Source organism: Condylura cristata, unplaced genomic scaffold, assembly GCF_000260355.1.
Source record: "Condylura cristata isolate star-nosed mole 26May11 unplaced genomic scaffold, ConCri1.0 scaffold00013, whole genome shotgun sequence".
Classification (NCBI taxonomy): Eukaryota; Metazoa; Chordata; class Mammalia; order Eulipotyphla; family Talpidae; genus Condylura; species Condylura cristata.
The window spans coordinates 18,866,764-18,894,124 of NW_004567114.1; the positions used below are offsets into that span (position 1 = coordinate 18,866,764).

General features: G+C 47.5%; 3 protein-coding genes across 3 annotated transcripts in view; 2 read left to right on the forward strand and 1 right to left on the reverse strand.

Annotated features, from left to right (window-relative positions):
• The first annotated feature begins 3,088 nt into the window (after positions 1-3,088).
• On the forward strand, positions 3,089-4,747 carry ISM2 (isthmin 2). Its single transcript, XM_004695850.1, is given in 6 exon segments — positions 3,089-3,171; positions 3,417-3,547; positions 4,139-4,365; positions 4,368-4,432; positions 4,434-4,617; positions 4,619-4,747. Coding segments are annotated over 6 exon segments (819 nt in total).
• Positions 4,748-8,954: 4,207 nt separating this feature from the next.
• On the reverse strand, positions 8,955-16,389 carry AHSA1 (AHA1, activator of heat shock 90kDa protein ATPase homolog 1 (yeast)). Its single transcript, XM_004681663.2, has 9 exons — positions 16,144-16,389; positions 14,628-14,818; positions 13,233-13,315; positions 12,734-12,851; positions 11,502-11,590; positions 10,506-10,634; positions 9,955-10,056; positions 9,456-9,507; positions 8,955-9,342 (listed from the first exon to the last, which is right to left on the reverse strand). The coding sequence occupies exons 1-9, from the start codon at positions 16,221-16,223 to the stop codon at positions 9,170-9,172; spliced, it is 1,017 nt and encodes a 338-aa protein (XP_004681720.1). The 5' UTR covers positions 16,224-16,389; the 3' UTR covers positions 8,955-9,169.
• A 284-nt stretch (positions 16,390-16,673) lies between these two features.
• VIPAS39 (VPS33B interacting protein, apical-basolateral polarity regulator, spe-39 homolog) overlaps positions 16,674-27,361 on the forward strand; it is a 24,688-nt gene continuing 14,000 nt past the window's right edge. Inside the window, exons 1-7 of the mRNA XM_012724389.1 lie at positions 16,674-16,938; positions 19,219-19,311; positions 20,290-20,392; positions 22,130-22,273; positions 24,651-24,689; positions 25,052-25,116; positions 26,106-26,162. Coding sequence (XP_012579843.1) covers positions 16,855-16,938; positions 19,219-19,311; positions 20,290-20,392; positions 22,130-22,273; positions 24,651-24,689; positions 25,052-25,116; positions 26,106-26,162 — 585 coding nt within the window. The 5' untranslated portion in view covers positions 16,674-16,854. The remainder of the gene's footprint in view (positions 16,939-19,218; positions 19,312-20,289; positions 20,393-22,129; positions 22,274-24,650; positions 24,690-25,051; positions 25,117-26,105; positions 26,163-27,361) is intronic.

Genomic DNA, 27,361 nt, shown 5'->3' on the forward strand with positions numbered 1-27,361 from the left:
GCAGGCGCAGGGCGGCGGGGTGCTCGTCCCCCGTCGGGACGCGAGCGGCGATCTCCGAGGGCGGGCGGGACGCCGCGGGCAGAGGGCGATGGGCACGTGCCCGCCGTCTCCAGGGGCCCCCTCGTCCCGGGCCGGGAGCGGGCCAGGCTAGGGGAAACGGAACTGCGGCGCCAGGGAGGTGCGCCGACCCTCTGCCAGCCGCGGTGTCCTCTCGGGTCGCCGCGTCGCGCCCCCATCAGCTTCCTCGCCCTGAGCGAACTTGTCCTGCAGCCGCTCTGGTCCGGCGCGCGCTCCCGGAGAGGTCGGGAGGTCTCGGGAGGAACCGGGCCTTGACGGAGTAGCTGCTGGGGCTGCAGAGGCTCAGATGGGCGAGTGACCCCGTGCAGCCCCGGAAAGCAAAACTAGAGGATTTGAGTCCTCGGGTCTCAAGTCAAGCAAGATGAGGTAGTTAAGTGAGGTCCACTCACTTGCTGAGTGGGAGTAGCCAGCCGAGGACTTAATTTTGTGATCTACTGAGCAGAAAAAGCAGAAGAGGTCGCTAAAATGTAGGGGAGCACTTTCCGGCTGTCTGGGGCTGGGTGTAAGGCAAAGGAAGGAGATGGAAATGTCTGGTTTAGACACAAGAGAAATCATGGTCTGTCTCAGCCTGTGCTCCCATCACAGGAGGTCCACAGTTGGACCTGGACCGCAGTAGCCGCTCATCCCCCTGGGACAAAACCCACTGACTTGCAGAGGGTGGGCAGGAGCAGGCCTGTACTGCCCCGGGCTGGGCCTCTGGGGCACTGAGCCGTCCTAGGCAGAGAGAGCTGTTCTACCCATATGCCAGATGAGGACAAAGAGCCCTGACCTGGTGACAGCCCAGCTGTCTGTGACTCCACTGCCAAGACCCCCCAGAGACCATGGGTAGGAACCCCCATACTTTAAGGAGTTTCTGTGGACCAGTGTTTCACCATTTCTTTTATTACTGCCCCTGCCCCCCAGCCTTTTGGGTATCCCCCCTGCCCCCCAAGAGCTTCCCTCCCCATGAACTGTTGCTACCACGCATGCGGTACCATGGCCCTTTGGAGTGTCGCACACCATTGCAGTAGCCGGGGTGGTGTTCTTGCCTGGCAAGACTGTTTCTGCGCCTGATGAGAGAATTCTGTGCCTGGGTTTCTCAACCTCCGTGTGACGGTCATCCCGTTTGCAAAATTCTTTGTTGTGCCTCCTAGGATGCACAGCAGCATCCGTGCCTCAACCCACTAGATGCCCATAGCAACCCCCCCCCCACCACCACCACCAGCAGACATTGCCAAAGGTTCCCCTGCGGACTCCCAGTCCTCCAGCCTGCTGTGAGCAGCCCTGCTGTAGACAGACCCAGAGGCCGGAACAGCCTCTGGCCAGTTCCATGCCTAGGTGGGGCTGACAGTGGCCATAAAATTAATTAACCTGGCATTTTTCTACTGGCTTGGCATAAACGCTATTTTAGTACTTACTACTTTGTATTGTCATTATTTTCAGTATGTTTGCCAGATCTTTCCCCAGTGAGAAAAGCCTAGAGGATAGTTCTTCGGGACCTAAAGTTATGCCCCAGGCCCCATTACCACTGAGCCCTCAAAAACATGTTAAAGCAAATGAGTGTCAAAAAATAGAACTCAAAACCTCGGGGCCTAAGGTTCTGGTGCTAACAAGTTATTAACTCATGTGTGACTCACCTGGATGACTTGCTGATATTTAAAATAAGGGGCTAGGGCCTCCCTGGTGGTGCAAGGAGTTAAGTGTCAGCACTATGAAGCTCTCTGCAGTCACTGCAGCACAAGTTTGATCCCCGGCCAGGGAGCTGACCCACATGGTGCAGCAGACCTCTCCTGGCTTCCCCGCTGCTCCCCTCAGTATTTCAGTAGATCTGCCTGCGGTGCTCCCCGCTCTGTCTCTAGTGAATCCTCTCATATACAACCACCCCCCACCTCTGGCCTATACCCCAGCTCTTGTATGCATAAATACATAAAATAAATCTTTTTAAAAATAAAAGAAAATGGGGCCCTTGCTGGTGGCACAGCAGGTTAAAGCACAGCACTAAGAAGCTAAAGCCACTTCAGCATGAGTTCAATCTCTGTGCCGGAGGTGACCACATGGCGCGGCAGACCTCTCCTGACCCGCCCGCTGCTCCCCTCAGCAGTGTACTTCGTCAATCTGCCTGTTCTGCTCCCTGTTCTGTCTCTGGTGAATCCTCTCACCGCCAGGAACCTCTGGCCTGTACCCCAGTTCTTGTATGCATAAATAAATACACCTTTAAAAAAAAAAAAAGAGGGGCTACATCACATCCATGATCTGGGCCAGCTTGAACACAGTTTCCCAAATCTGTGATGTGAGCAGCCTGTCCCATGTCAGGGGAGTGCATTCTGTGGTCACAGGCGAGGCTGAACTGCTATTTCAGGGCCATGAGTGGCATGTCAGAGCTAACTGCCTGGCCCAGTGGCCTTGATGAAGAAGAGTTCCCCAGCCTCCTGATGTAGGGTGTAGGATGTAGGTGGCCCAGCCCTGAGCAAAGTCACAGGGACATCTAGGATTCCTTCGAACTGTGGGTTGGAACTTTTAGGAGGTGGCATCTGGGGATGCTCCAGGCCCCCAGAACTGGGCAGTGTAGGGGTCAAGTTGTTCCCCTCCCACAGCTCTCTGTCACCTCCACAGCCTCTTAAGCAGCTGGACCTGCGCTCCTTGGCATGGTGAGAGGCTCCAGGGCCAGTGCAGGTGGACTCTTGACTGCTGTGGGGCCCGGTCAGTGCAGGTGACTTGGAGCCAGGCAGCTGGGGACCAGAGAGGTCGAGTGGAAGAGAGAAGAATCTGGAACTTCCCAGCCCTTGCGAAGAGGAGTGAGAAGTAGGCTGCTTCAGCCCCAGATTTGCAAAGCAGGCTCAGTGCCCTCACTTGTAGTGTTTTATAGAATGATGGTGTAGAGCCCTGGCTCTGGGCCCAGTCGGCCTCATTCACACCCTAATTCCACCACTAAATGTCTGGGTGCCCGGGGCAAGTTACTTGCTCACTCTGTTCATTAGTTTCCTTTGTCAAAATGAGGACAGCTAGCATCTGGCTCTGAGGGCTAGGGGACATGGGACGAGTGTTCAGCGTGGTGTCTGATGCACTGTTGATGCTGCGGAGCTGTCTGATAAACCCTGCTGCCAGTGTTCACAGGTAGGTGTTCTCACTTTACAGATGAGGATGTCATCGAGTTGAGCGGGGAGAGAGCAAGAGCCAGAACTGGGATCTGCAGCTGGCCTGGCGGTGTAGGCCTGTGTTTTCAGCCACCCCGCACAGCCCCCGGTGAGATGGGAGGCGGGGTCAAGGCTCAGGTTTGTGTGGGGCAGTGACCACGGGCTTCTGGCCCCCAAGGCTCACAGGATTGCCATGGACATCTCTCTTTCTGTCTTAGCTTCAAGACTGGGCAAAAAACCCCTGCAGCCTGGAGATAGGTGGGAACCTCTGAGCCCCCAGGGCCTCACTCTGAGCCAAGGAACTCCAGAGTGGGAGTCCAGGAGCCTGGATCTTATGGAGGCCTGGGTGCCCCATGGTGGGCACTGGCTGGTGGAGGGGACTCACTGAGAGACAGTTAGGCATGCTGGCAGCCTTGGCCAGGAGAAGGTCAGTGGGTGGAGGAAGGTAGCTGTGGTCAGAGATGCCAAGGAATGCAAAGCAGAAGGAGCACTTTGTTCAGAGCCCTGGTTTCCCAGGGTAGGGAGAGGAGTGGCGTGGTCAGCAGGGGCCTGGAGAGACAAGCATGAGCCGAGGAAGACAGCAGGATGGGTCAGGCATCGAGATAGCCAAACACCCACCCCACTCCTCCGGCAAGATGCCAGGTTCTCTCCCACCACCCAGCTCCCAGTGGACCACACCTGGAAGGGGGTCCCCGGGCGTGGCAAGGGACACAGCCCTTTGGCCAGAATCCATTCTGAGCCATGACTCAGGCTGCTGGGTGGTATATGGCAGCCTTTATCTGTCCACAGGGAAGTCAGGCTGGACTTGGGTCTAACCCTCCGGCCCTAAGGCCCTCCCAAACCATGCTTTTGCCTCATTGGGGCTGGGCTTTCTCTCCATGCATCCATCAGCCCACCCTCCAGGGGCTGACTGCCCCTCCCCCTCGGGCACCGCCCTGCCCTTGCAGATGTGGACAGCTGTGAGAAGTTGACTGAATTGCAAGAGCGACTTCCTCACCAAGTACCTGAGCCTGAGCCAGGTGCTGCGGGACCTGCCCAGCGGCCCCTGTGCATACCCGCTGGCGGCCGTGTCCAGTGCATGAGCCTGCAGGACGAGCGCCAGCGCCGCAGCTTCCGGTGGAAGGATGCCAGCGGCCCGCGAGAGCGCCTGGACGTGCACCAGCCCACGGCGCGACGCACTTCTGCCTGCGCTCCCTGCTGTCGGGGCAGAGCAGCACCCTGGCGGCCCAGCACTGCTGTTACGACGCACAGCCGGCTGCTGACGCGAGGCAAGGGCGCCGGCGCGCCTGACCTGGTCAGCACCGACTTCTCACCTGAGCTGCCCTTCAAGGTGGACACGCTGCCGTGGATCCTGTGTAAGGGGGACTGGAGCCGCTACCACGCCTTGTGGCCCCCCAACAACGGCGGGGCCTGCGCTGACAACCCTCCCGGAAGAGGAGTACCTGGCCCGGTTGCAGGAGGCCAAGGAGTATGAAGCGCTGGGGCACTTGCTTGCAGGCCCATCCTGCGCACACCTGGCCTCCCCGGAGTGTGGTGCCTCCGACCCCGGCCTGTGAACCCGAGGCAGGTCAGCGCCCCCGTGTCCGTGTGGGCTGGGAAGAGGGTTGGGTCCTGGGTGAGAGAAGCCCCGCTCAGCCCCCCAGGCCTGAGGGCCCCGGGGCAATGTGTCCCGCCGCCTCCTCCCTCTCCACTAGGAGGCGCTACGCCATGCTGGCGCGCGCTTCCTTCGGGTCGGTCCCTGCGGGGCTCTTCTGCCCTGGCTCCCCCACGCATGTCCATTCCCCGAGCTGGGGCGGGTGGCGGAGATCCCCAGCCCCTCGGGCCAGTCCATCCCATCAAGCAGGCAGCCCCCGGGGAGGAGCCCCCCTTACTTCTGGCGGCTCACCTGGCCCTTTTGCATGCTGGGAGCGTGGCACAGGAGGGTTTTCCGCAGGTCCATGTGGGTTGGGAAGAGGGTTGGGTCCTGGGTGAGAGAAGCCCGCTCAGCCCCCAAGGTTTTGCTTTAGTGGACGCCTCTTAAGGTCAGCACTGAAGCCATCAGAGGGGTCTCCATCTGAGGGGGGCAAGGCCAGGTGGACTCCAGGCAGGGCGGGGCTCTTCAGCTCAGCTCCCTTTCTGTGAGCAATTCACTCTGTTGTGTCCAGGTTGCGGGGTGGTGCAGGGCTGGGGAGGTGGCATTATCCAGGATGGGGAAAGTGGCTGCTTTCACAGGAGTGGGGCTTGGGGGGGCGTGGGCTCAGAGCTGACTCAGCACCGGGTGTCGTGTGCCTGTGGTAAACCAGTTTTCCGGGGGGCAGTCCCACTTACAGCATTTGGGCGACTTTTGTGGTGTGAACACTCTCCCATGCACACCACAGGCCCCAGGGTGATGTCACTGCAGGTACAGGCCTCAGAGTTGGGGAAAGAGGCACATAATTGGCTTCCCAGTATACCTTGTGCCTCTTCCTGGCTCCTCTCACCCCTAAACTATTTCCTTGTCATCTAATGGAGTTGGCTGAAGCCCCAGTGTCTATGCATAAAAGCCACAAAGGTAGAGGACTCCAGTCCTGGCCCCTAGACAGCTGCTCTGAAGCTCTCTGGGATCCCCAGCAACAAACCACTTTATTTTCAAATTCTGATGAAGAATTTGGGGCCCTCACAGAGCAGAGCCTGTGCCCACACGGAGTTCCTGTGGTTGAGTTTGTGGCCCCCTAACAGCCTGGTAGGTAGAACTCCTCGGGTGCAGAGGTTAGATGTCAAATATCAGTTTCCCCTCCTCAAGGGCTATGGGAGGCATGGAGGAGTAATTCGACCTCAGGGGGGCATGTGGCCCCGCCTCCCCAAGTAGACTGCAGAGTGACAGGTGGGCCTGACCCTGGCACACTGGGCACCCTTTCCCACTCTCACTGCCACTCCTGGAAGTAGAACCAGGAAGCAGAACAAGGCAAGGTGTGTCTAGCGCCGCCACCTGGCACTCAGAGAGCCAGAGGTCTCCCATCACCTTCCACCCAGTGCGGAGGTGATAAGTCTGGTTTGGCCACTGTCTCACTGCCGGGGCAACAGGAACTGCTCAGGGTCAGAGCGGGGCAGGCTCTTCCGTCACCAGACAGGAACCGAGTTTGCAGCCTGTCTCTTGTCTGGGGACCTCAGTAACACTAGCAGGGGCATGTTTTAATTATTTTTTAGCAGAAACTTTTGTAGTGATAAGAGACAGCCCAGAGTCCATCTTCACAGGAAATTGCTAATTCTCCTTTCTAATACCTCTTACCTTGACACTTAAATAGACTAAATGTAACTCTACTGGTTATCGCCGGTGCTGAATTTAGCCCATCTTGTTTCTAACTTGCAATCTAAGTGACATGCTAACTTGCATTTATGTGAGGCCACAGATGAAAGAAGTGAAAGGCTGGAAAGGAGCCTAGAGGGGGCTGGGGGCCCGCTATGAAGTATTTACTCAAACTCGACAAGAGACACTGTGCAGGTGGCTGCAGGCACTTGCACTTAGGGACAGGCACTTGTGTGTGAAGAAAAAGTCGTGAAGGGGTACTGAACCTGTCAGAGGGAGCAGAGCCAGGAGGGACCATGAGGAGGTCAGAGCACCCCTCCCCCACTGCCTTGACTAGGGGTTCTTCCAGTCCCTAACTCCTGGTGCCGCCCACAGCTAGGCACCTAGCATGGATACCACCACTGTTTCTAACTTGACTGTTCTAGCCTGTGGGATGGTTTTGCCCAATTTCCTCTCCTCATAAAGGGTCCTGAGCCAGTATACAGAGTTCTTCCCAGGTCTCACACAACCAATAGTGCCACTCCGCCAGGCCCTGGAGGCCTCTCATGTTCAGAAGACAGACGCTCAAGATGCTTTGTTCCATTATTTAGAAAGGGGCTCTTCTATTACAACTTTAGGTTGTGCGCGAGTGCACACACATTGTATACACTGTAGTGCTTTTCAGCATACAGCTCTGATATCAGAATTGCCTGGGGTATTTATAAAAACATAAGTTCATGGACCACCCCACCCACTATGAACTTCTAAAAGTGGAGTTCATTCTTCTTTTAACAGGTTACCCCAGGTAGTTCTTGGCAGGCGTATCCTGGGCCTATGATTTCCAATTCTCGTCAGTTAAAGTGCTTTTCAAAACAACAGCTCCTTGCTCCAAGGAAAACATGTAAGCTGGGGGTGCAGAAGTCAGCAGGTGCCACTTCCAAGGCGCCATGAGGTGCCAGTGCATCTACATTCATCTCCAGCGCTTTTGGCAGGGCCTGATGATGCCCATGTTCTAGATGAGAAAACCCCCATTTGTTAGGAAATGACACATTTACAGTTCCAATCCACGTCCACCATTTTTAGCTCTATCATTCTGCCTCTTAGGCTCGGATGACCAAACAAGAGGCTATCGGCAAGGCAGCAGCAGCAGGGCTAAGAAATCGGAAGAGCCACAGCCAGTCCTGGGGGCAGCTGCTCCAGAGTGTCGTGTGCAGCTGCTTTTTCCTTAAGGCTTTTGGGAACGCTTTACTTTTCTAAAGCTTCTGGAATTGTTAGCTCTGCAGCCAGGAGTGACAAGGTTCCTTTTTCATCACTGGCCTCTGTGATAGGAGGGCCTGTTGGCTCAGGGTAGAATCCAGGTTCTTGACCAAAAAGACACCTTTCTGAAGGACCCAGCAAGCAGGCGTGCCAAATCAGAAGGGAACTGGTTCAACACTCACTTGAGCAATTCCAAACAAAGGAAGCTTTTGAGGATCTAAATTACCCCATCAATATGATTTTCTGCTTTATGTTAACAACGTTTTGGCCAAGGCATGTTGGTAGGATTAGCCCACAGGCCTCACTGCCACCTAATACAAGTCAAAAATAGATGAAATAGCTGTAGCTGCAGGAGAGTCTGAACTAGAGACTCACTCATGCGGGGTGGCAAGCAGCAGGTGGGGGGTCATCATTCCCAAGGGACCTTCCCAGCTCAGGTAGTCGCCTCTTCCCTGTGTGGCCGTCCCACACAATCCCAACTTGGGCAGAGCCCACTGGACTTTTTAACACACGTCACTCCGGTAAACTAGAGTCAGGTGTTTAAAATGACTGACTAGGACATTTGTTTCTCCTTCCTGGAAATATGAAGGCCTGGGATTTTCTGCTCCAGGAGGGATGACTAACATTCCAGAAGTGCAGTAGCTCTTCAAGAGGCTGTCTGACAAGACCAGAGACAACAGGATGTGAACACCAGATCTGCAGTTTGGTCCTTTCAAGTCCCGGTTCTGCCATGTATCACTTACCGGTCTGAGACACGTCCCTTGAGAAAACTGAGTCTTAGGTTCCCCTAGACTGATGTGATCATTTCTGCTGCATAAGGCTGCTGGGCGGGTTAGGTGAGCCAACACAAGAGACAGTAACTGCTCAGCAAGCAGAAGCCATGGACCACAGCTCCTCTCTACCAGAGTGGGGGGTCCCTCACCACACCCCATGTCTGAGGGTCAGAGGAAGAGCCCAGGATGACAACTCCTCCAGCCAGTGTTTGCTGCTGCACTGGCACTGCATCAGTGTGGCCTCCCCTCTGGCCCGTGGTGAGGGGAGCAGCAGAGGCCGTTCTCCAGGCAGCAGTGAGCAGCACACTGGTTCAGGAATGCTTGGTGGTGAGCGGCAGATACCCTGCATGGTTCCCAGCTACCCACACTTGTCTGGAATGGAGGTGAGGTCTCCTACCAACCCCTCCACTTTTTAAAACTTCAAAGCCTTCAAGAAAGTGTTAACAACAGCCATCCAATCAATACAGGCTTCAGATCTGTGCATTTTTAAAATTACTTTATTTAGCGTATGTACACATAAAAGAAAAATCACCCTCAGATCCCACCCAGCAGAAAACATGCACAAACCCAAGGTATAAGTGGAGGGAAGGAGCCCCAGCCCCAAGTTACTGGTTGGGATGGTGCAATCCTGTGAGTCACGAGCCCCAGGCAGGAGAGGGCTGGACTGAAGTGCTGGGCAGGCGGTCCCCCCCCAGCTGCTGGCCCTAAAATAAGCGTGCGCCATAGCCAAAGGTCTGTTTGATGCCCTCAAAGTAGTACCGCTGCCAGCCCTGTCGCGTCCTCTCTTCCTCGTGGGCAGGGATGCCTCGGCCTTCCATGCAGAGCTCAGTTTCTCCATTCTTGTCAATGAAGGTCAAGGTGATGGTGGCAAAGTGCCCTGGGGAAGGAGGAGGGGAGGCAGGTTATGGATCTAGGGCTTCCAGCTGGGTCTGAGGCAGGGGGGTACAGGGGTGGGGAGTTCTGGTGATAAAGTAATAAACATGCTCATACCTTCTGGCCAAGTTTTAAACCTCCACTTCATCACAATATGTTTCTCAGGGACCTAAAATAATCAGAGGTCAGTCTACATAGTAGACTACTATGTACACGATCCTGACTAGCACTGAACAGGTGGACTAGAGCAGATAGCTTCTGCACTTAGTTGTAGCTTCTCCTTTTAGTGACAGATCAGGTTCAATTTTGCTCAAGTGAATTTCAGTACACAAATCGAAAGTCCTAAGCCACCACCACAAGGCATCCTCTCTTCCATTTTCGATTTCTCCAGAGAGAACTAATTTTAACCCCACTAAGAAAAAAATCAAGCAAAGCAAGAGAATTCAAGTTGTAGTATTCTTTTGAAAAAACAAAACAAAACAAAACAAAACAAGATTTTACTAGCCAAAGAAAAATGAAGCCTCTAGTTTACCCAGCACTATAGAAAAGAGAAGTAATACTCCTCTGATGCGACAGGCTGGATCTTGAGTGTAGTGTGGGGCTGGCAGACACTTACCAGATCAGTGAATTCCCCAGAGACATTGCCATCGACCAGCTGAAACTTCCCACCTTTGTCTGCTTCCAGCACTGCAGGGGCATGGGTGAAGGCCTGGACAAGCTGTAGAAAAAAGAGAAGGCGGGGAGCCCATTCTCTCAGTGGGGCCCAGAACAAATGCCAGCTGACACCTACTTGCTCGACTTTCGTTCACGAGGACGCTACCTTGCCCACTGACCAGGTTCCAGTTCTATTCTGTTCTACCATACACCAGGCTTTGAACGACTGACTGCGAAGCTGCAACACCATGACTTGAGCCCCATTCACTTTTCCAACAGGAGTGACTCCTAGCAGCTCCCACTTACACGACCCAAATTAGCACAGAAGAGACAAAAGGTAAAGCCACTTTAACGAGCAGACTGAACAAAAATATTTTCCTTTGCCTCTGCCTGTGCGAGGAAAGCCTCCTTCCCCACTCCTCAGCGCCTTCGCTGTGCACCACAGTGTGCCCGCAACCCAAGTCACCTGGGATGGCAGGTGTCACGCGGCCTGGCGGGTGAGGTTATTCTTACCTCTTGGGTGGTTAGCACTCTGTAGAGCTCCTCTGGTGACGTCAGGAAGGTCTCTTTAAGGGTGATCTTACATGTGGGGATTTTGACACCAACAGGTCTGGCCTGAGATTTTGCAGGAGCGGATTTAGCCTGTGGCAGTGGCATGAAAATGATTAGGTTGGAGTAACTGCTAAACCTCAGCAACAGCTTCAGGACCCTGAGTTCATTCTCACAAACCTGTCATCTCCAAGGCTAATTATTTCAAGGGGTAAGAGGGCACTTGTGTGCATGGATGCTTTAGTCACGAGGGGAACTTTTCTGGAAAGTCCTCAATTTCCACTGTAAACAACCACTCCAGGTGAAGACTGATACATAAAAAAATGGTTCAGCCACAGTAAATGTCAAGCTGTTAGGCATTTGTGAAGAGTTCAGTGTAACTCTCAAACATCACTGCTTTGCTTATATAGCTGAAGTAGTCTCCCTACCCCAGCAGCCTTATTTTCAGAACATCCATCACTGTACTGATGAAAGAGCGATCGGGCTGAAAATCAAGTGCTGCACCTGAACCACACAAGTTCCACCTCTAGAAAGAAAATTTGCTCCAACTGCAAATGGGGAGAAACAGATCACGGTCATGATGGGGAAGTAGTGATCTAGTTCCTGACAATTTATTGATACCTCTAATATCAAAGTATGAAACTCCAAAACCCCAGTAAGAAACAATACTGAAGACATAGGTAAAGGCCCCCATGAACCTGCCTTCCTGCATTAACTGCAATCAAGAGATTTTGGGGTCCCTAATGGTTTCTACTTTTTCTAAGGCTCCAGTGTAAACTGACAACTCCAGGATAAGATGGGGAGATACACAAGTACATACTGTGGACTCTGAAAGTACCCCAGGCTGTTCTGCCTTGGAGGACAGGGTCAGAAAGAAAGAGCTGACATATGGAAACTGAGGTGGTGGTAGCGTCTCTTCTTTCCAGATAGCCCACCCCTCCACTTGGGAACAGTATTTACCTTGCGCTCTTCAGTTTTCAGTGCTGGCTGCCCAGCTGGGTCTACTGACTCTCCATTCATTGTAGGCAAGATCATGCCCTGAGTGAACTCTGAAAGGAAGAAAATGCCAGCTCTTGGAAGTTATTTCTTAGTAGCTGAGATTTGAAGCTTCACCACAGCTCGACAGACATGCCCATCTTACCCAACATGAGGTGATGAGGAAAGGAAGTGCTTACTTTTACACCTTTACCAGGTATCCGAGTGCATGCTACAGAGTATAATACATTCACCGACACACTTAGCCCCGACTCAATGGAAGCACAACGACTTGTTCCATGTGTGAGAGATCTAGTGTGGGTGGAGTCCACGAATACAGTGGCTCTTCAATGCCGCCATGTGTGGAACAGAGAAGGGTGCTACTTGTGTAGTCACTTTCTCCAGTCTGCCTTCCACTCGGTGACAGCCACAATGGTGACGGCAGCGAAACACTGGTTCCCACCAAAAAGTTCCCACCATCTACTGCCCCTCAGGATGGTCGTCAGAGGTACTCCAGCTTCACAATCGGAACACACTGGCAGAACTAGCATTCTAGAGAGCTGAGCCGACTGCTATTCTAATAACCCTCTAAAACGCTCTAGAGAATGCTATCAAAGACAACCCAGGGCTGTGCGCAAGAATGCCAACTCTTTAGATCAGCACCATCCAATAGAAATATATCAACTTCAAGTACAATTCAAAACGTTCCAGTTGGGCTCACTAGTGCTGCAAGGTTAAGTCTCAGCACTATGAAATCATCTGCAGCCACTGCAGCATAAGTTTGCTCCCTAGCAGGGATCTAACCCACATGGCACAACAGATCTCTATCTCACCTACTGCTCCCCTCAATAGATCAGCCTGTTCTGCTCCCCACTCTGTTTCTGGTGAATCCTCTCACCCCCTACATCCTCTGGTCTACACCCCAGCTCTTGTATGCATAAATAAGTTATCCCTTTGGGGTGCCAAATCATGGCTGTATCTTACATGCACAATACTTCCAGATTTGGACTAGCCATGTTTCAAGTGCTCAATTCCCAAAATATTAGAAAACTAATCTTAGATTTTTCTTACTCAATTTATAGTCTGATTTTGAGATGAAATATACCCTGTCCCCCCAAATCTTTACCTATTTGCCAAAGAAAGACGGTCAAGCCCCTTAATCAGTCTGACAAGTGAAAACTACCTCCTCAAGGCATACATTACTACTCAAGGGATACCTGTTTTGAGGGTGCTGATGTAAATTCCCATTGCTTCTCTTAGAAGTTTCACCCCTTCTTCCTTCATTAAGGCCACGAGATTTGTGTCAGGCTCATCTTTGGCAAGGCTCACACTAATCTGAGTGAAAGATCAGAAGTAGGTGGTAAATAACTTGAGGGCACCGCATACTGTGGGTGCCGAGCAATCAAGTAACTATTGACATTTCCCAAGGAAACGCGTGAGGGCTGGGGTATCTGATGATCCCCATGAACACCCCTTCTTGAGTCCCTCTGCCCAAACAAAGGTGGCTAAGGTCAGAACTTCTGTAACTAGCTGAAGCAAAGTAATGAAACACACGCTGCTCTGGAGGCTTCCAATGGCACGGTGGACCTAGAGAATCTTCTGCAAACTGGGGTTCTGAATGTCTGGGTCAAGTCTGGGCTTTTGTCTTGACGGAGAGGTCCCTCTTCTTATCTGAGGCAAGAGGATGTGGAAGACAGGACAAATTAGGGCACCAACCTCTACTTCATCCACACTGTTTTCATCGGACAAATTGGGGATCTCCACATGACCCTTGTAGTGTACTCCAGACTTTGAGGTACCTGTCAAAAGGAATGCAATGTCATTAGTCTCCAGTGTCCTTTTACTCCTGTTACCCTTCTTCTGGACAACTCAACTGACCCTCTTTATTCTAATAGAAGGCCACATGCAAGGAGCAACCAACCTCTCCCTAAAAAGAAATGTCTTTTCTCATCTGATTTCTTGGGACCAACTTTTATCAGAACATGGGACCAAGAGCTACAGGATATGACTGATACATCTGGGGGCAATTTGACAGTAACATGAATTTCACATTTGCTGGTGTGATTTTATCCATGATAAATACTAGGTGAACAAACAGAAAACTATACCCAGCAGAGATGAGTTGTCGAGGAATACACAACACACCTCTCAATCTGTTCACATGCATGTCATGAGCCATGCCATCCACAATTGGTATAAACCTTTTGCTTTCAGATGCCCCTGTTCCGACACTTCACGATAAACCACATGTCAAAGCCTTCCAGATGCCCACTTCACGAGTAAACTCCAGATCTCTTCCAAGGTAAATCACTGTGTCTATTGTCTTATTGTGTTTCTTACCATCTGACACATATGAAATTGAGCGATTATTTTTGCGTCCCTCAATTTTTAAACCATGTCACTGATCAAGCTCTGGATGCTGTGTCCCCAGCCCTGTAAGTTTCCCATAAGTCCATGTTTCCTAAAGTCCTGTGACTTTGCACAGTGTAGTGATTTTTATAAAATACATGTCATGTCATTGCAGAATTGAATGCTCTGCCCCATACACATACTCTTTCAGCTTTAGTACCTTTTAAAATGTAGCCTCTCAACAATCAGGGAAACCCAAGGCTACCACCTCCTTCTGATCTTTCATATCAGGCCCTAATTTCTCCTTGTATCATCACAGGAAGGGCATTAAAGGACAGCACTGACCCAAACAATAGACACATATAAGTTTCATTAGCACAATAGTACAATCTGCTAATTTCACAATGGCAGGCGTATGAAAAGATCAAAACCAAAAATGCCCCTCCCCCACTTCTACATCATTCAAGAATCAGAAGTAGCTAGTCTAGAGAAATGACACTTCACGTGTCATAACAGAGTCCAAGCCTCAACGATGCTGTGATCCAACCGCACACTTGTGAGATCCAAACAGAGGACACTCCCTTAGTGATCCAGAGTGGCGGAGAAATTTTAGCTACTACTACTACTTTCTTTAGGACTCCAAAGCAGCAGTACCTATCTTCCTTGAAAAATTCATAACCTCTCAAAAACTGACCGCCCCAGGTCCTTAACATTCAATCAAAATGCAGTTAAACCTTTCCCCTAACATCCCAGGAGACTTACCTGTCCAATTTAGTTTGACACTCCACTCATAAAAGAAGATAAGTTTGCCTTTGCGATTGTTAATTGATGCCTCGCCATCAAGCTTATTCACTTCTGTCACCTCACACTTGCCCTCCTCATTTTGCACCTGTACGGCCAGGAACAGCGTCTTCAGCTTGTCTGTGGACCAATTTGAAGCATCCCTCTCTGTCCTGCAAGACAGAAACAGCCAAATGGAGGAGACCCCACTTGCTAAAGGCTAAAGAAATTGTGAAAAACTGCAAAGGACACAAAAACCCAGAGTTCCACTCCAGAGTGTCCATCAATGTTACCTTCACCTAAGAGAATAAAGAATTAGATATCTTCTTTAAGGCCAACTGTTATTTAGAATGGCTACAAGCTAAATGGGAAAGGATGCTTCCCTTTCCCAGAAGGATGGGACTGGGGTCAATACTTATCACTGTAACATGGTGCCCCCTTTTGGCCTGTGGGAAATATGGACACACATTACTGAGGTCGGAGCACAGACAGGGCTGTAGAAAGCACTCTCTACCTGAAGGGCCCCACAAGGAGTAAGCCTAACAATCTTAGCTTCATTACCACGGAACTCTGACCAGGCAAATTCAGGCTATGCTATAAATGCCCTTACACATTTTATGCCCTCTAAATGGCCATGACAACAAAGTAAGTCCTGGATTTCAAAACAAAAATTAGGTCAGGCACTCTGTATGTTGAAAGGAGAGGCGGCAGGGTGAGCTCGAGAAAAGAAAACCACTACCTGCCTCCCGACTGCTAGCTCGGAGACACTACAGCGAAACGACCTGCAACAAAGTAAAAACACAGCGAAGGCAGCAAGAACAAAGTTCAATGAACTTGAAAGATAAGGAAACATTACTTTTGGAAGATTTCGTGAAGGGTAGGCTTTTAAAAGTGGTGTAGGTTATAAAATCACGATTGCCCAGCAACCGGGAGCAGTCCCTGGAGTTACAACACAACCAACTTAACAGTTCCGGGTAAGCGGCCGGTGCGTCTCAGCACCGCTGAGCTCGGAGCACCTGCAGAACATGTCCCAAACCTTCGCCCTCTGGAACGAGATGGTGGTCCCCCATAACTGACTTTTAATTGCACCCGCAGGCCGCAAATCAGGAATTTCAGGCCCCCCCCCCCGCCCCGGCCTCCGCCTCGCGCAGTAACCTCCCAGTACAATCGAAGGCGGTCGGATCTTACTGACTCCTGCGGCCACGTGTAGGGAGCATCTCCCTGTTCAGGCTGGATGCAGCAGCTTGGAGGTTATGCCCTCTCTTTTCTTTTTCCTGTCCTCCTTGGGGGAACAGCCCTCCACGTCGCCCCCCACCCGAAATCACTGAAAGAGTCCAGGAGCTGCGGGGCCTGGGGCCACAGACTCCTGCATTAAAAAGGACCCAGCCCCACCCCCAGACAGGGCTGCCTGGCCCCAGTTTTGCCCCGGCCGAGGTTCCAGGGCTTGCCACCCCGGCCCCGCCGTAGCGCTCCCGCGGCCTGGTCCGCTGGCCCTCACCAGTGCCAGTTGTTGACGTTGGTGGCGTCCGCCCGCTCCTCCACGATCCAGCGTGGGTCGCCCTCACCCCACTTGGCCATCGGCTCTCCTATGGCGCCGTCACCAGCTCCCGAGCAGCCACAGCCACAGCCACAGCCTCAGGGCCGCCCGGTCCCTGCCGCCCGGCAGCGCCTGGAAACTACTAGAAGCGGCCGCAGAACCTCCTGGCTTGCTTTTCCCTCCACCCCCGCCCCCTCCCTGCCTCAACTTCCGGCTCCTCCTCACTCCCGCCGGGTACTTCCGTTTCACCTCCCCGGACCTTAGCTTCTCCTGCTCTAGGGTTCCTTGGAGCTCCCTGAGGATATCGCCAAAGGGACCCAAAATGCAACCGCTCAAAAGACCACTCCTCACCTGCAGGGAAACAAAGAAGACGACTCATTGTTTCGCTCGACCCTGAAGTGCCTCTGCTGAGCCTCATGGGAGTTGTAGTCTCGTTTGGCTGACCCGCTACAAAACCGCGGAAGGTCGCACGAAAAGTAAGGGAAACACCCTGGGAACGATACTCTGGGAATTCTGGGAGCTGTAGTCAAGAAGCCCACCGGCTCTTCCGGACAACCCGTTGCAACAGGAGGAGGAAAAACTACAACTTCCAGCATTCCTCGCGGCCTCTTTCTTGCCTTGTATTCGGCGCTCTCGCTCCTCCCTCCGACTATCCTCTTCTGCCCCTTTTCTATGCCGCAGAGCTTGATTAGAAAGGCTGGTCCGGCGGCGGAAGAGCCTGGCGTTGTCCTGAGAGGGAGGGCTCGGTTGGAAGAGGTGAGGGTGTCCTGACTCCCTTGGGCTGCATTTTGGGCTGAGTCCAGTCAGCCTTTCCGCATCCTGGTCCTTCACCCATTCTCAGAAATGCCCCTAAGGTCCCCCCTACCCCCACCCCCCCGGGCTGACTCCGCTGTTGAAGCGACCCTTGAACTAGGTGTCGAGTACGCTTGGGGTTGGGGCTGCAATTGAGCCCCCACATTTTGTTTTGAGCAAGCATTTGTTTTTTCTACCAGTCCGCCGGGCTCTGGCGACTGCGGTAGCTCGTGACTTCCTGGATGTTGGTCCATAGAGTCGTCCTCATTTAAGCCACCTTCCCCGGCCTCACCTAGGTAGGCCTGGCTCTGGAGATAAATTGAGTCCAGATTTAACTTTTTGGCAGCCGGTTTCTTGAGATTGCCTGAGGCAGGGAACGTGTTAGGTGTGGATTTGTTTTTGTGTTTTGCTGATCCTCCTTTTTCTCCCGTCATCATGCACCTGTTCTCCCCTCTGGTCTCCTCCCCTATCTTAAGCACATCTTTGACGTGTGACGTAAAAACACATATCTGAAGTATTTTAAATTAAGTCGAAGCACTTTCTCAATCACTCCCAAAATTGCACCGGGCTGCTTTATCACGTCCAGAGCCCTTAAATCGAGAACTAGGTAAATTTAGGTTCTGATTTGTTATTGGAAGTATAAATTGATGTCGTTTTCACTAGTGCATGGTAAAAAATAGAAAAGAAAGGAAAATTACAAAAATCCTTTGGTGGATTAGTGGCTTAGTAAATGCCTACCTGTAGACCATTTATTGACGCATAGTTTTCCCTAGAATGAAAAGTAGTTAGAGGACCATACAAGTCAGAGAAAATGATCCAGGAGACAGAAAACCTGTAATATAGGAACAATTAGTAAAGTGACTTTGATAGTTAATCCATTTGTGCCTCATTTCCTTCATCAGTGAAATGAAAGCTGCCAGTTCTACCTTCCAGCTTCTGAGAATGAAAAAATGTTTTCATTAACTGACACCTGTGCCAGAGACCTAGCCATGATCTATGTTGTGATGAGCACTAGAAATTTTATACCAACATTTGTTACTCTTTAGAATTGCTTAAAAATGTTTTCCAATTTTCCCCAAAGTACCTCGATGATTTTAATAATAATAAAAACTAACTTAATGTTGTGTCTGGCACAACATGTTTTACTTATATTAACTGGTTTAAGCCTCACAAAAATCTTTTAAGGCTGACTTCTTTTGTTATATTCATTTTACACACGAAGAAACCTAGATATAAAGATGTCGGTAAAATATCCCATACTCAAAAAATTTACTATGCACTTTTTGTTAGGCACTTTGTTAGGCTTTTCTTGAGTTCTTTCTAGTCTTCATGGTGACCCTGTAAGGTAGGGTATCACTTTCTCCAAGGCTTAGAAGTAAAATTATATACCCAGTTTGCTCAGAGTTGGAAAAATAGATTTGAATTAAAGTTTGCCTGACTACAAAGTCAACTTTCATCGAACCTGCCAGTTTTATTTGGTTTTGATTCCATGCAATTAATTTTAAGGCACATCTGGGGTAGCAGTCAATAATGATGTCTGCCATGGAAAGGGATTAGATAGTGGAAAGTTCCCACCATACCTTTGCCATTTTTATATCCTCTGAAATCAGAGTCAGGAAGTGAGAGTTGAAAGAGGGCCACCAGAATCCAAATCACAGTTTTCATGGTGTTTCTCAAGCTTCCATGGAGAAAGGTATTGAAGTAAAAGAAAAAGCAAATTGATCCTTTAGAAATTGACAATCTTTGAGTTATTTTTTTTTAGTGCTGTGTAAGTTTTGGTTCCCAGTCTTGGCTTGAATCAGTTTTCACTCTAATTCAGTTGGCGTTGATAATTTGTAATTCTAGGGCAGAACCTTTTTTGGATTGAAATTTAATTTTAGATTCATTATGAGAGGGACTTGTTTTTTTTTTTAAAGATTTTTTTTTTTATATTTATGTTTACAGAACTGGGGTACAGGCCAGAGGTGTGGTGGGTGAGAGGATTCACTAGAGACAGAGTGGGAAGCAGAACAGGTAGATCCACTAAAATACACTGCTTAGGGGAGTAGCAGGCAAAAAAGGAGAGGTTTGCTGTGTCATGTAGGTCAACTCCCTGGCTGGGAGTCAAAACTTGTGCTGCAGTGGCTGCCAATAGCTTGATGGTGCTGAGACTTAACCCCTTGCGCCACCAGGGAGGGCTACTTTGGGGTCTCTCTTGGGAGGAATCCAGAAAGGGATATATGTCTTGTTTGCCTCTTATTCCAGATGAATCGAACAAAGGGAGATGAAGAAGAGTATTGGAACAGCTCCAAGTTCAAGGCTTTCACCTTTGATGACGAAGATGATGAACTCTCACAGGTAGGTTTCAGTTAGATGAAGGTGCACCCTCTTCCATAGTGTGACATTCTTTCCCCCTGTATCCTCAGTAACCTGGTTTGACCTTGTCTCCACTAGGCTCAGAAATGTTTGGGTCAGTCTTTAGGGAAAAAAATTGTGAAGTGCCTTCAAAAAAGATGCACAGGGTTTGTAAAACCAACCCTCTGCCTTTCTTACTTTACATTATTAAGATGTTGCTTTTTCCCCAAGAATCCCAAGACTTTTATCATATAATCTATTATTTTTGAAAGAATGAATTGGGATTGGGAAAACATTTATTTATTTATTTATTTATTTTTATTAAAAAGTTTATTTTTACATCATTTTTCACATTTTTTTTTCATCTCAATTGTAATCCCCACGGGTTTCCCATCACCAAATCACCCCTGTGCCACCACCATAGTCCCATGCATTTCCCTCCCCCCCCCATTTTTGATCCCATTCCCCACTCCACCCCCACAGAATGTCTCTGGTATATGGTTGTTCATTATTTTTGTTATTTTCTCGCCTGGTCCATTATACTCCTGCTATGAGTGAAACCATCCGATATTTTTCTTTCTCTTTCTGGCTTATCTCACTAAGCATGATCTTTTCCAGCTCCATCCAAGTTGCTGCAAAAGACATGTATATATGTACCACATCTTTCTAATCCAGTCATCTACTTTTGGGCATTTGGGCTGCTTCCATGGGGAAAACATTTATTTTTGAAGAAGTGCATAAGCTCACTTAGATTTACACAAATGTGGTTAGAACTCAAAGTGACTGATTCCTCCTAACTCTTTTACCGTTGGCTAAAACCAGCTTGTTTTCACTGCAAATATCTAGTAGGCCAGGCAGAGGGTAATTGCAGAGGGTAAAAGTGTTAGCCATCTTTAAGTCCCAGCTCCTCAGCTTTTGTAGTTGCTGAGAGAGGTGGGACGTGATGATAGCTTGAGTGTCCTGCATTATGTTCCTCCGCAGTTGAAGGAATCCAAGCGGGCAGTGAACAGTCTTCGAGACTTTGTGGATGACGATGATGACGACGACCTGGAGAGAGTCAGCTGGAGTGGGGAACCTGTGGGCAGTAAGTAGAAGAGGCCCTAGTTGAGGATTGATATCCAGAGTTCTTGGCTGTCGTTCTTGGACGGGTCCATTCTGTCTCCTCTGTGCTTATCAGGAAAGGGGATGGGGCTAGACTACCTGCGGATGAGCATACACCTGGAAATTTAACCCCCGGAACAGATATTCAGGGAAATGCAGCAGTAGTTCTCATGTAGCAGTGGTGATCTCCTGTCCTGGGAATAATTCTTGACTCGCTGTTTCAGACCCCGTTGGGGTGCTTGTTAACATTTATCCCTAGGCTTCACTGTGAGAGTGAATCTCAGTTGGGCTGGGGACTTCAGTTTGTCTTAAGTACTGCAGGTGCTTCTAGCATGGCAGTCATATTGAGGAACTGCTGGCTTAAGTTCTCATAATAGGTTGGCAGACCTGCCTTCGCTAACCAGCAAGTTTCACTGTTTAACTCTTAACATCATACCACCTAACAACTTTACACGATCCATTTAATGTTTAAGAATAGCTTTTAAGGTTTTTTTTTTTTAAAATAGGAGACACCACCATGTGATTTAAAATTAAAAGGTATTTAAGGCATCTAGTGAAACATTGTCTTACATTTACTCATTTCTCAGTCCCTGCCTTTGTCCTCCCTCCCCAGTAGCCACTCTGCGTTTTTCCTTTGTATTCATCTAAAACTCTTTTTAAATTGGAAAATGCATATAGGAATATATATTCTTACCCTTTTTTTTTTTGCGTAAGTGATAGCATACCCTTCTGGTCTCATTTGACAGTACAACTGAGATTTTTCCAGATCACATATGTTTTCTCTCTCTCTCTCTCTTTTCTTTTCTTTTTTTAAGATTTATTTATTTATACATATAGAACTACGGTACAGGCCAAGGGTGTGGTGGGTGGGAGGATTCACCAGAGACAGAGTAGGGAGCAGAATAGGCCAGCTGACAAAGTACGCTGCTGAGGGGAGCAGCAGGCGAGTCAGGAGAGGTCTGCTGTGCCATGTGGGTCAGCTCCCTGGCTGGGGATCGAACTGGGGCTGCAGTGGCTTCAGAGAGCTTCATAATATGGTGCTTTAACTCATTGCGCCACCAGGAAGAACCCTTCTCTATCTTTTTAAATAGCAGCATAATATTATTACATTGTATAGGTTTACCATAATTCATTTAATCAGTCCACTTCTGATGAATTTTAGATTCTTTCCAGTCTTTTGTTGTGTACATTGCTTTCAATAGCTTTGTATTCTGCCCACATAATAGTTTAATGAAAGATCAGCTTCTAGGGTGGAATTACTGGCAGAGGATATTTGCATCTGTGTTGGTAAATATTACCAAATTGACCTCCACAAGGGTTGAACTAATTTGTACTCCCACTAGCAACATTAGAGGGTTCCTGTTTCCTGGTAGTCTTGAAAAAACAGAGTATTGTCAAAATTTTGGATATTTGTCAATCTTTAGAGAGCCAATAATATAGTGTACTTTTAATTGTGTAATTCTTTTAAGAGTGAGCATGAGTATCTAAATATGTTTAATAGTTATTTGAAATTCCTTTTTTGTGTTCCATTTATTTCCTTTGCCCTCCTTTCTGTTGATTAGTCTATTTGGTTCTATCTTTCTTCCTTGTCCCAATTTTTGGAGTCCATATTAGGCAAAGAGCCAGGGCCTTTGGTGAAAAACTTTTAGAGTTGGTTGGAGAATGTTATCAGGATTTACTTTGGATGAGATTGATGAACTTAGCTCTTACTATCCTATAGGTATCTCATGGTCTATCAAAGAGACTGCTGGTAACAGCGTGTCAAACCATGAGGGACGTGAACAACTAAAGAGCCGAAACAGCTTCTCCTATGCACAACTACCCAAGCCTCCTTCTACTTATTCCCTGAGCAGCTTTTTCAAAGGTAAAGAGTTATGATTACAGGGACAGGGAGTCTTCCTTTTCTTTATTCAGAAAAAGGCATGTTATAATTTTCATCTATTTTGGAAGAAAAAGACTATTGCAGGATAAAGAATGTCTTTGGACTTGGCATTTTGGGATTAAGAGTGGGAGAAATGAGAGAAAATTCAGATAGGTTAGAGGAGGTTTCTAGAACATGATGAACAAATTAACCCTGTGACAGGTACTGTAGAAATAGGCTGTAATTTCCCCCTACCCCTGTGTACTGTTGGGAACTTTTATGCTCTATGGTGGGAATGCAAAATGATACAGCTGCTCTGGAAGGCAGTTAATTGACTGTACAGTTACCATATATGATCCAGCAGTCTATGTTTGGTAACCTACCAAAAAGAACCAAAGCAAGAACTTGAATAGCTATTTTTATACACCAGTGTTTGTAGCAGCACTTATTCATAATAGCCAAAAGGTGAAAATACCTTAAGCATCCATTGACTGATAAGTAAAATGTACATGTAGTGGAGTATAATTTATCAAAAAAAGGGATGTTAATTAAATTAAATTCTTATGTATGCCACAATATGGATGAACCTTGAGGACTTTATGATCAGTGGAATAAGACACAACAGGGGTATACAATGGAGAGAGAGAAGGTCTCTTCAACAAGTGGTGCTGGGAAAACTGAACAGCCACACAGAAATATGAAGGTTGGCCACTCACAAAAATTAACTCAAAATGGATTAAGGACTTGGATATAAGATCAGAAGCTATAAAATGTGTAGGGAGAAACATTCCACAACGTTAGCTTCAGGGCTGACTTTGGGAACTAGATGCCATGGGTAGAAAAATAACAGCAAAAGTAATGGGTCTACATCAAACTAAAAACCTGCAGAGCAGAAGAAAATGCCATGAATATGAAGAGACATCGTACTAAATGGGAGAAAATACTGCCCATCAACATGGACCTAAGATCTACAAAGAAATCACACAACTCAGCAAAATGGAAACAACTCAGTCCAAAAATAGGCAGAAGAACTAAATAGACAATTCTCCAAAGAAAACATACAGGTGGCCATAGGCACATGAACAGATGCTCAACACCACTAGTGAGGGGACGACAAATCAAAACCAAAGTGAGGTACCATCTCATCCTTATAAGAATGGCCCATAGCAAAAAAAAAAAAAAAGCAAACTAGAAATAACAAATCTTCACAAGGATGTAGAGGGAAAAGACCCTTATACATGTTGATGGGAATATAGACTAGTTTTGCCCCTGTGGAAGAATGTAAGGAATAGTTTCAAGATATTCAAAATAGATATGATCCAACAATTCCATTCGTTGGCACATATCCAGAGACTGCAAAAACACTAATTTGAAGGAATCTATGCACTCCTGTGTTCATTGCAGCACTGTTTACAAAGGCCAATTTATGGAAGTGTCCAAAAACAGATTAGCGGATGCCTTTGGGAACACTTACAAAGAAGATTTATATATACACAATGGAATAGTATTCGACTATCCAAAGAAACGACATCTTAATCATTTGTGACAACATGGACGGAACTGGAAGGAGAGGAACTGCTTAATGAAATGAGTCAGAAGAAGAAAGAGAAGTGTAGGGTGCTTTTACTTGTGGAACAGAGAATCAAAAGAAAGGAACAGATGAAACTAAACCAAAACAATCCCTAGAAATATGACTGCAGAATTGAGCTTACTGGAGGGGATAAGCAACAAAGGGGAGGGGGCCCAGTGATCTATGGTGAAAGATTATGGTTCTTTAGGGGGGGCTATGGTGTGGTAACATACATCTGAAGAGGTACAAGCCTGTTTCCCTATATCACACAGTGTTAACTAAAAAAAAAGAAAGACACATAATTGTGGGGAGTTATGAAAATAAATGGTTATTAGGTGATTAGATGAAATTTCTTCTGAATCTACCATTTCTGTATGATTCTACTTCTACATAATACCTAAAATAATCAGATTCAAAGAAACAGAAAGTAGAATAGAGGTTACTGGGGCCTGGGGGTAGTGGAGAATGGGGGAGAATGTTATTGTTTAATGGGTACAGGATCTCAGTTTGAGGTAGTGAAAAATTCTGGAGTTTGTAGATAATGGTGATGATTATACAATGTGAATGTACTCAGTGCCACTGAACAGCCAAAAATAGTACGTACACTTTTTGTTATGTATATTATACCACAATTTTAAAATTTTTTCTTTGTTTTTTTTAAATGACACCTCAGATTTCTGAAGTTGACAAAAGCTTTTTTAAGCATATGTTCCCACATTGTATAAAAAGGTTCTGTACACTGCATGCTTAACCAAGTGTGACTCTGACTTGAACTCTTAACCTCTTCTCTCCTGTGTTCTTTACCTTTAGGGAAAACTAGACCTGGAAGTTTCCAGTCTCTTTCTGATGGTAGGTATTGATCCTCTTCTCTTGATTTCTGTAACAGGCATTGCTGACCTGGGGGGTGCAGTGAGGGGAATTATGAAGACAGGTGGTAATTAGATGATTAGATGAAATTTCTTCTGACTCTACCATCACTGTTAGGAGAATTTTCTGATATTGTGTGGCTATAGGGGAAGGGATGCCTTCTAGAGAGGCTATCTTTGAGGAGGAACTGAAATCTACTGAATCTATTGAAATTTGCATACAGATATCTTGGTTTCTTTCTTTCTTTTTTTTTTTTTGCAAGACAAATGTAAGAAGGAAGCAGTAGAGGGAAAGAATGAAAAGAAGCTGATGTCATTCTGAACTAGCTGCTTGATCTTTTTCAGCTCTGTCAGACACACCTTCCAAAAGCTATGCTCCAGAGCTGGGTCGACCCAAGGGGGAGTATAGGGTAAGTTTACATCATACACTGGTGTGACACTTTAGAATTTAAAGTGCTTTGGCATACATTGTCTTACTGTATCTTCTCAAGTTTTTGAGCAGGTACAAAACAGTACTCCTCTTTATAGATAAGAATACTCAATTTCTAAACATTGGGACTTGCTATGTGTCTCACAGCTAGTAAATGGTAGAACTTGGACTCAAAATTTCTATTTTATGATTCAGTCCTAGTACACTTTCCTTACCTATTATGTATGCTGCCTTTTGCAGGCTATACTTCAAAACTTTTTTTTTTAAAGGTTTATGTATGCATGCAGAACTGGGGTACAGATCAGAGATGCAGGAGCAGTGTAAGGATTCACCAGAGACTGAGTGGGGAGCAGAACAGGCAGATCAACGAAGTACGCTGCTGAGGGGAGCAGCGGGAGGGTCAGGAGAAGTCTACTGCGCCATGTGGATGAGCTCCCTTGCTGGGTATGAACTTGTGCTGAAATGGCTGCAGCCAGCTTCCTAGGCTGTGCTTTAACCCATTGCACCACCAGGGAGAGCCCTATCCTTAAAAACTTTTGATTATCACTGTTGTCTAGAAATTTGACAGGATTCAACCACCAAAAAAATTGATTCATAACAAAGAAATTTTATCATAAGTTCCAGTAAAGGAGTATATTTCCCTCTTTCATTCATTTGGCAGAGTTAAGTGACCAATTGTCATCTAGAGATTGAAGTCCTGAACCTATAGGCATAGATGGGATTGCAGATTTTGTCAGCTGGTTCATTCCTCTTAGATTCCTGTCCTCCTGCCTGTATTGTCCCTGCTGTATCTTTTTTCAAAAATTCAGAACAAAACTATCTCCATTCTTCATTTTTCTCCTCACTCATTTCCTCCCACAAAGTATTTCTCCTTTAGGGACAAAGACTATGAGTTTGAGGTGAGGAACTGGCCTGCTGATAGCTCTGACCCCTTAATTCCCTGGAATTCATGTGTTGTTAATATTACAGGATTACAGTAATGACTGGAGCCCCAGTGACACAGTGCGACGCCTCCGGAAGGGCAAGGTAAGGTCACTGGAGAGGAAATTCTTGCGGGGTTTATTTTTTTTTAATTGGCTAGCTTCATATTTTGGGAGGGTTTATTGGTTACTCAGTTCTGTTTCGTAAATGAAGAGAAAGATAAACTCATTAAACTGGAAAATTAGCTGCAGAATTTTTGATTTTCCAATATTTTCATTAAGTAATGGGAAAAAAATGTTGGATGAGAGGGAAAAGTACAGTTAAGAATGGAGCCCTCTCTGGTGGCACAGCAGGTTAAAGCACAGCACTAAGAAGCTAAAGCCACTTCAGCATGAGTTCGATCCCCGCCCCAGGGGGTGATCTACATGGCGTGGCAGACCTCTCCTGACCTGCCCACCGCTCCCCTCAGCAGTGTACTTCAGTGTACTGCTCCCTTCAGTGTACTCTGCTCTTCTGCTCCCCACTCTGCCTCTGGTGAAACCTCTCACCACCCCTGTACCCCTGGCCTGTACCCCAATTCTGTATGAATAAATAAATCTTAAAAAAATAAAGTACAATTAAGAATGTGAGTGATCTTGTGTGGTTAGATCTGTGATCTAGCATATGTCAATATTGATATATGGTGTGAGGTCAGGATTGAGATTTTTTTCCATAAAGTTTCCCAGTTGTTTTAGTACTATTTGTGAAAAAAACAAATAGTCTTTGACTCATTGAATTATCTATTATTTTATTATTATCACAGCCTTGATTATTTGTAGTGAATCTTAAATAAAAGATTAGGTAACGTAAGTCCTACTTGTTCTTCTCCAAAATTGTTCTGGTTGTTCTAGATTCTTTGTAATTCCATATAGATCTTGCTATAAGTTTGTTAATGTCTACAAACATGCTGGAATTTTTATTTAGATTGCATTTAATTTAACCTTCTGGGGAAAAATTGACATCATAATATTTTTTTTTTTTAAAGATTTATTTATGCTTGCAAAACTGGGGTATAGGCCAGAGGGGTGGTGGGTGAGAGGATTCATCAGAGACAGAGTGGGGAGCAGAACAGGCAGAGCTACTGAAATACACTGCTGAGGGGATCAGCAGGTAGGTCAGGAGAGGTCTGCCACACCATGTGGGTTAGCTCCTTGGCAGGGGATTGAACTTATGTTGCAGTGGCTTCCAAGAGCTTCATAATGCAGTGCCTTTAACCTGTTGTGCCACTAGGGAGAGCCCTCATACTATTTTTAAAAATATTTTTT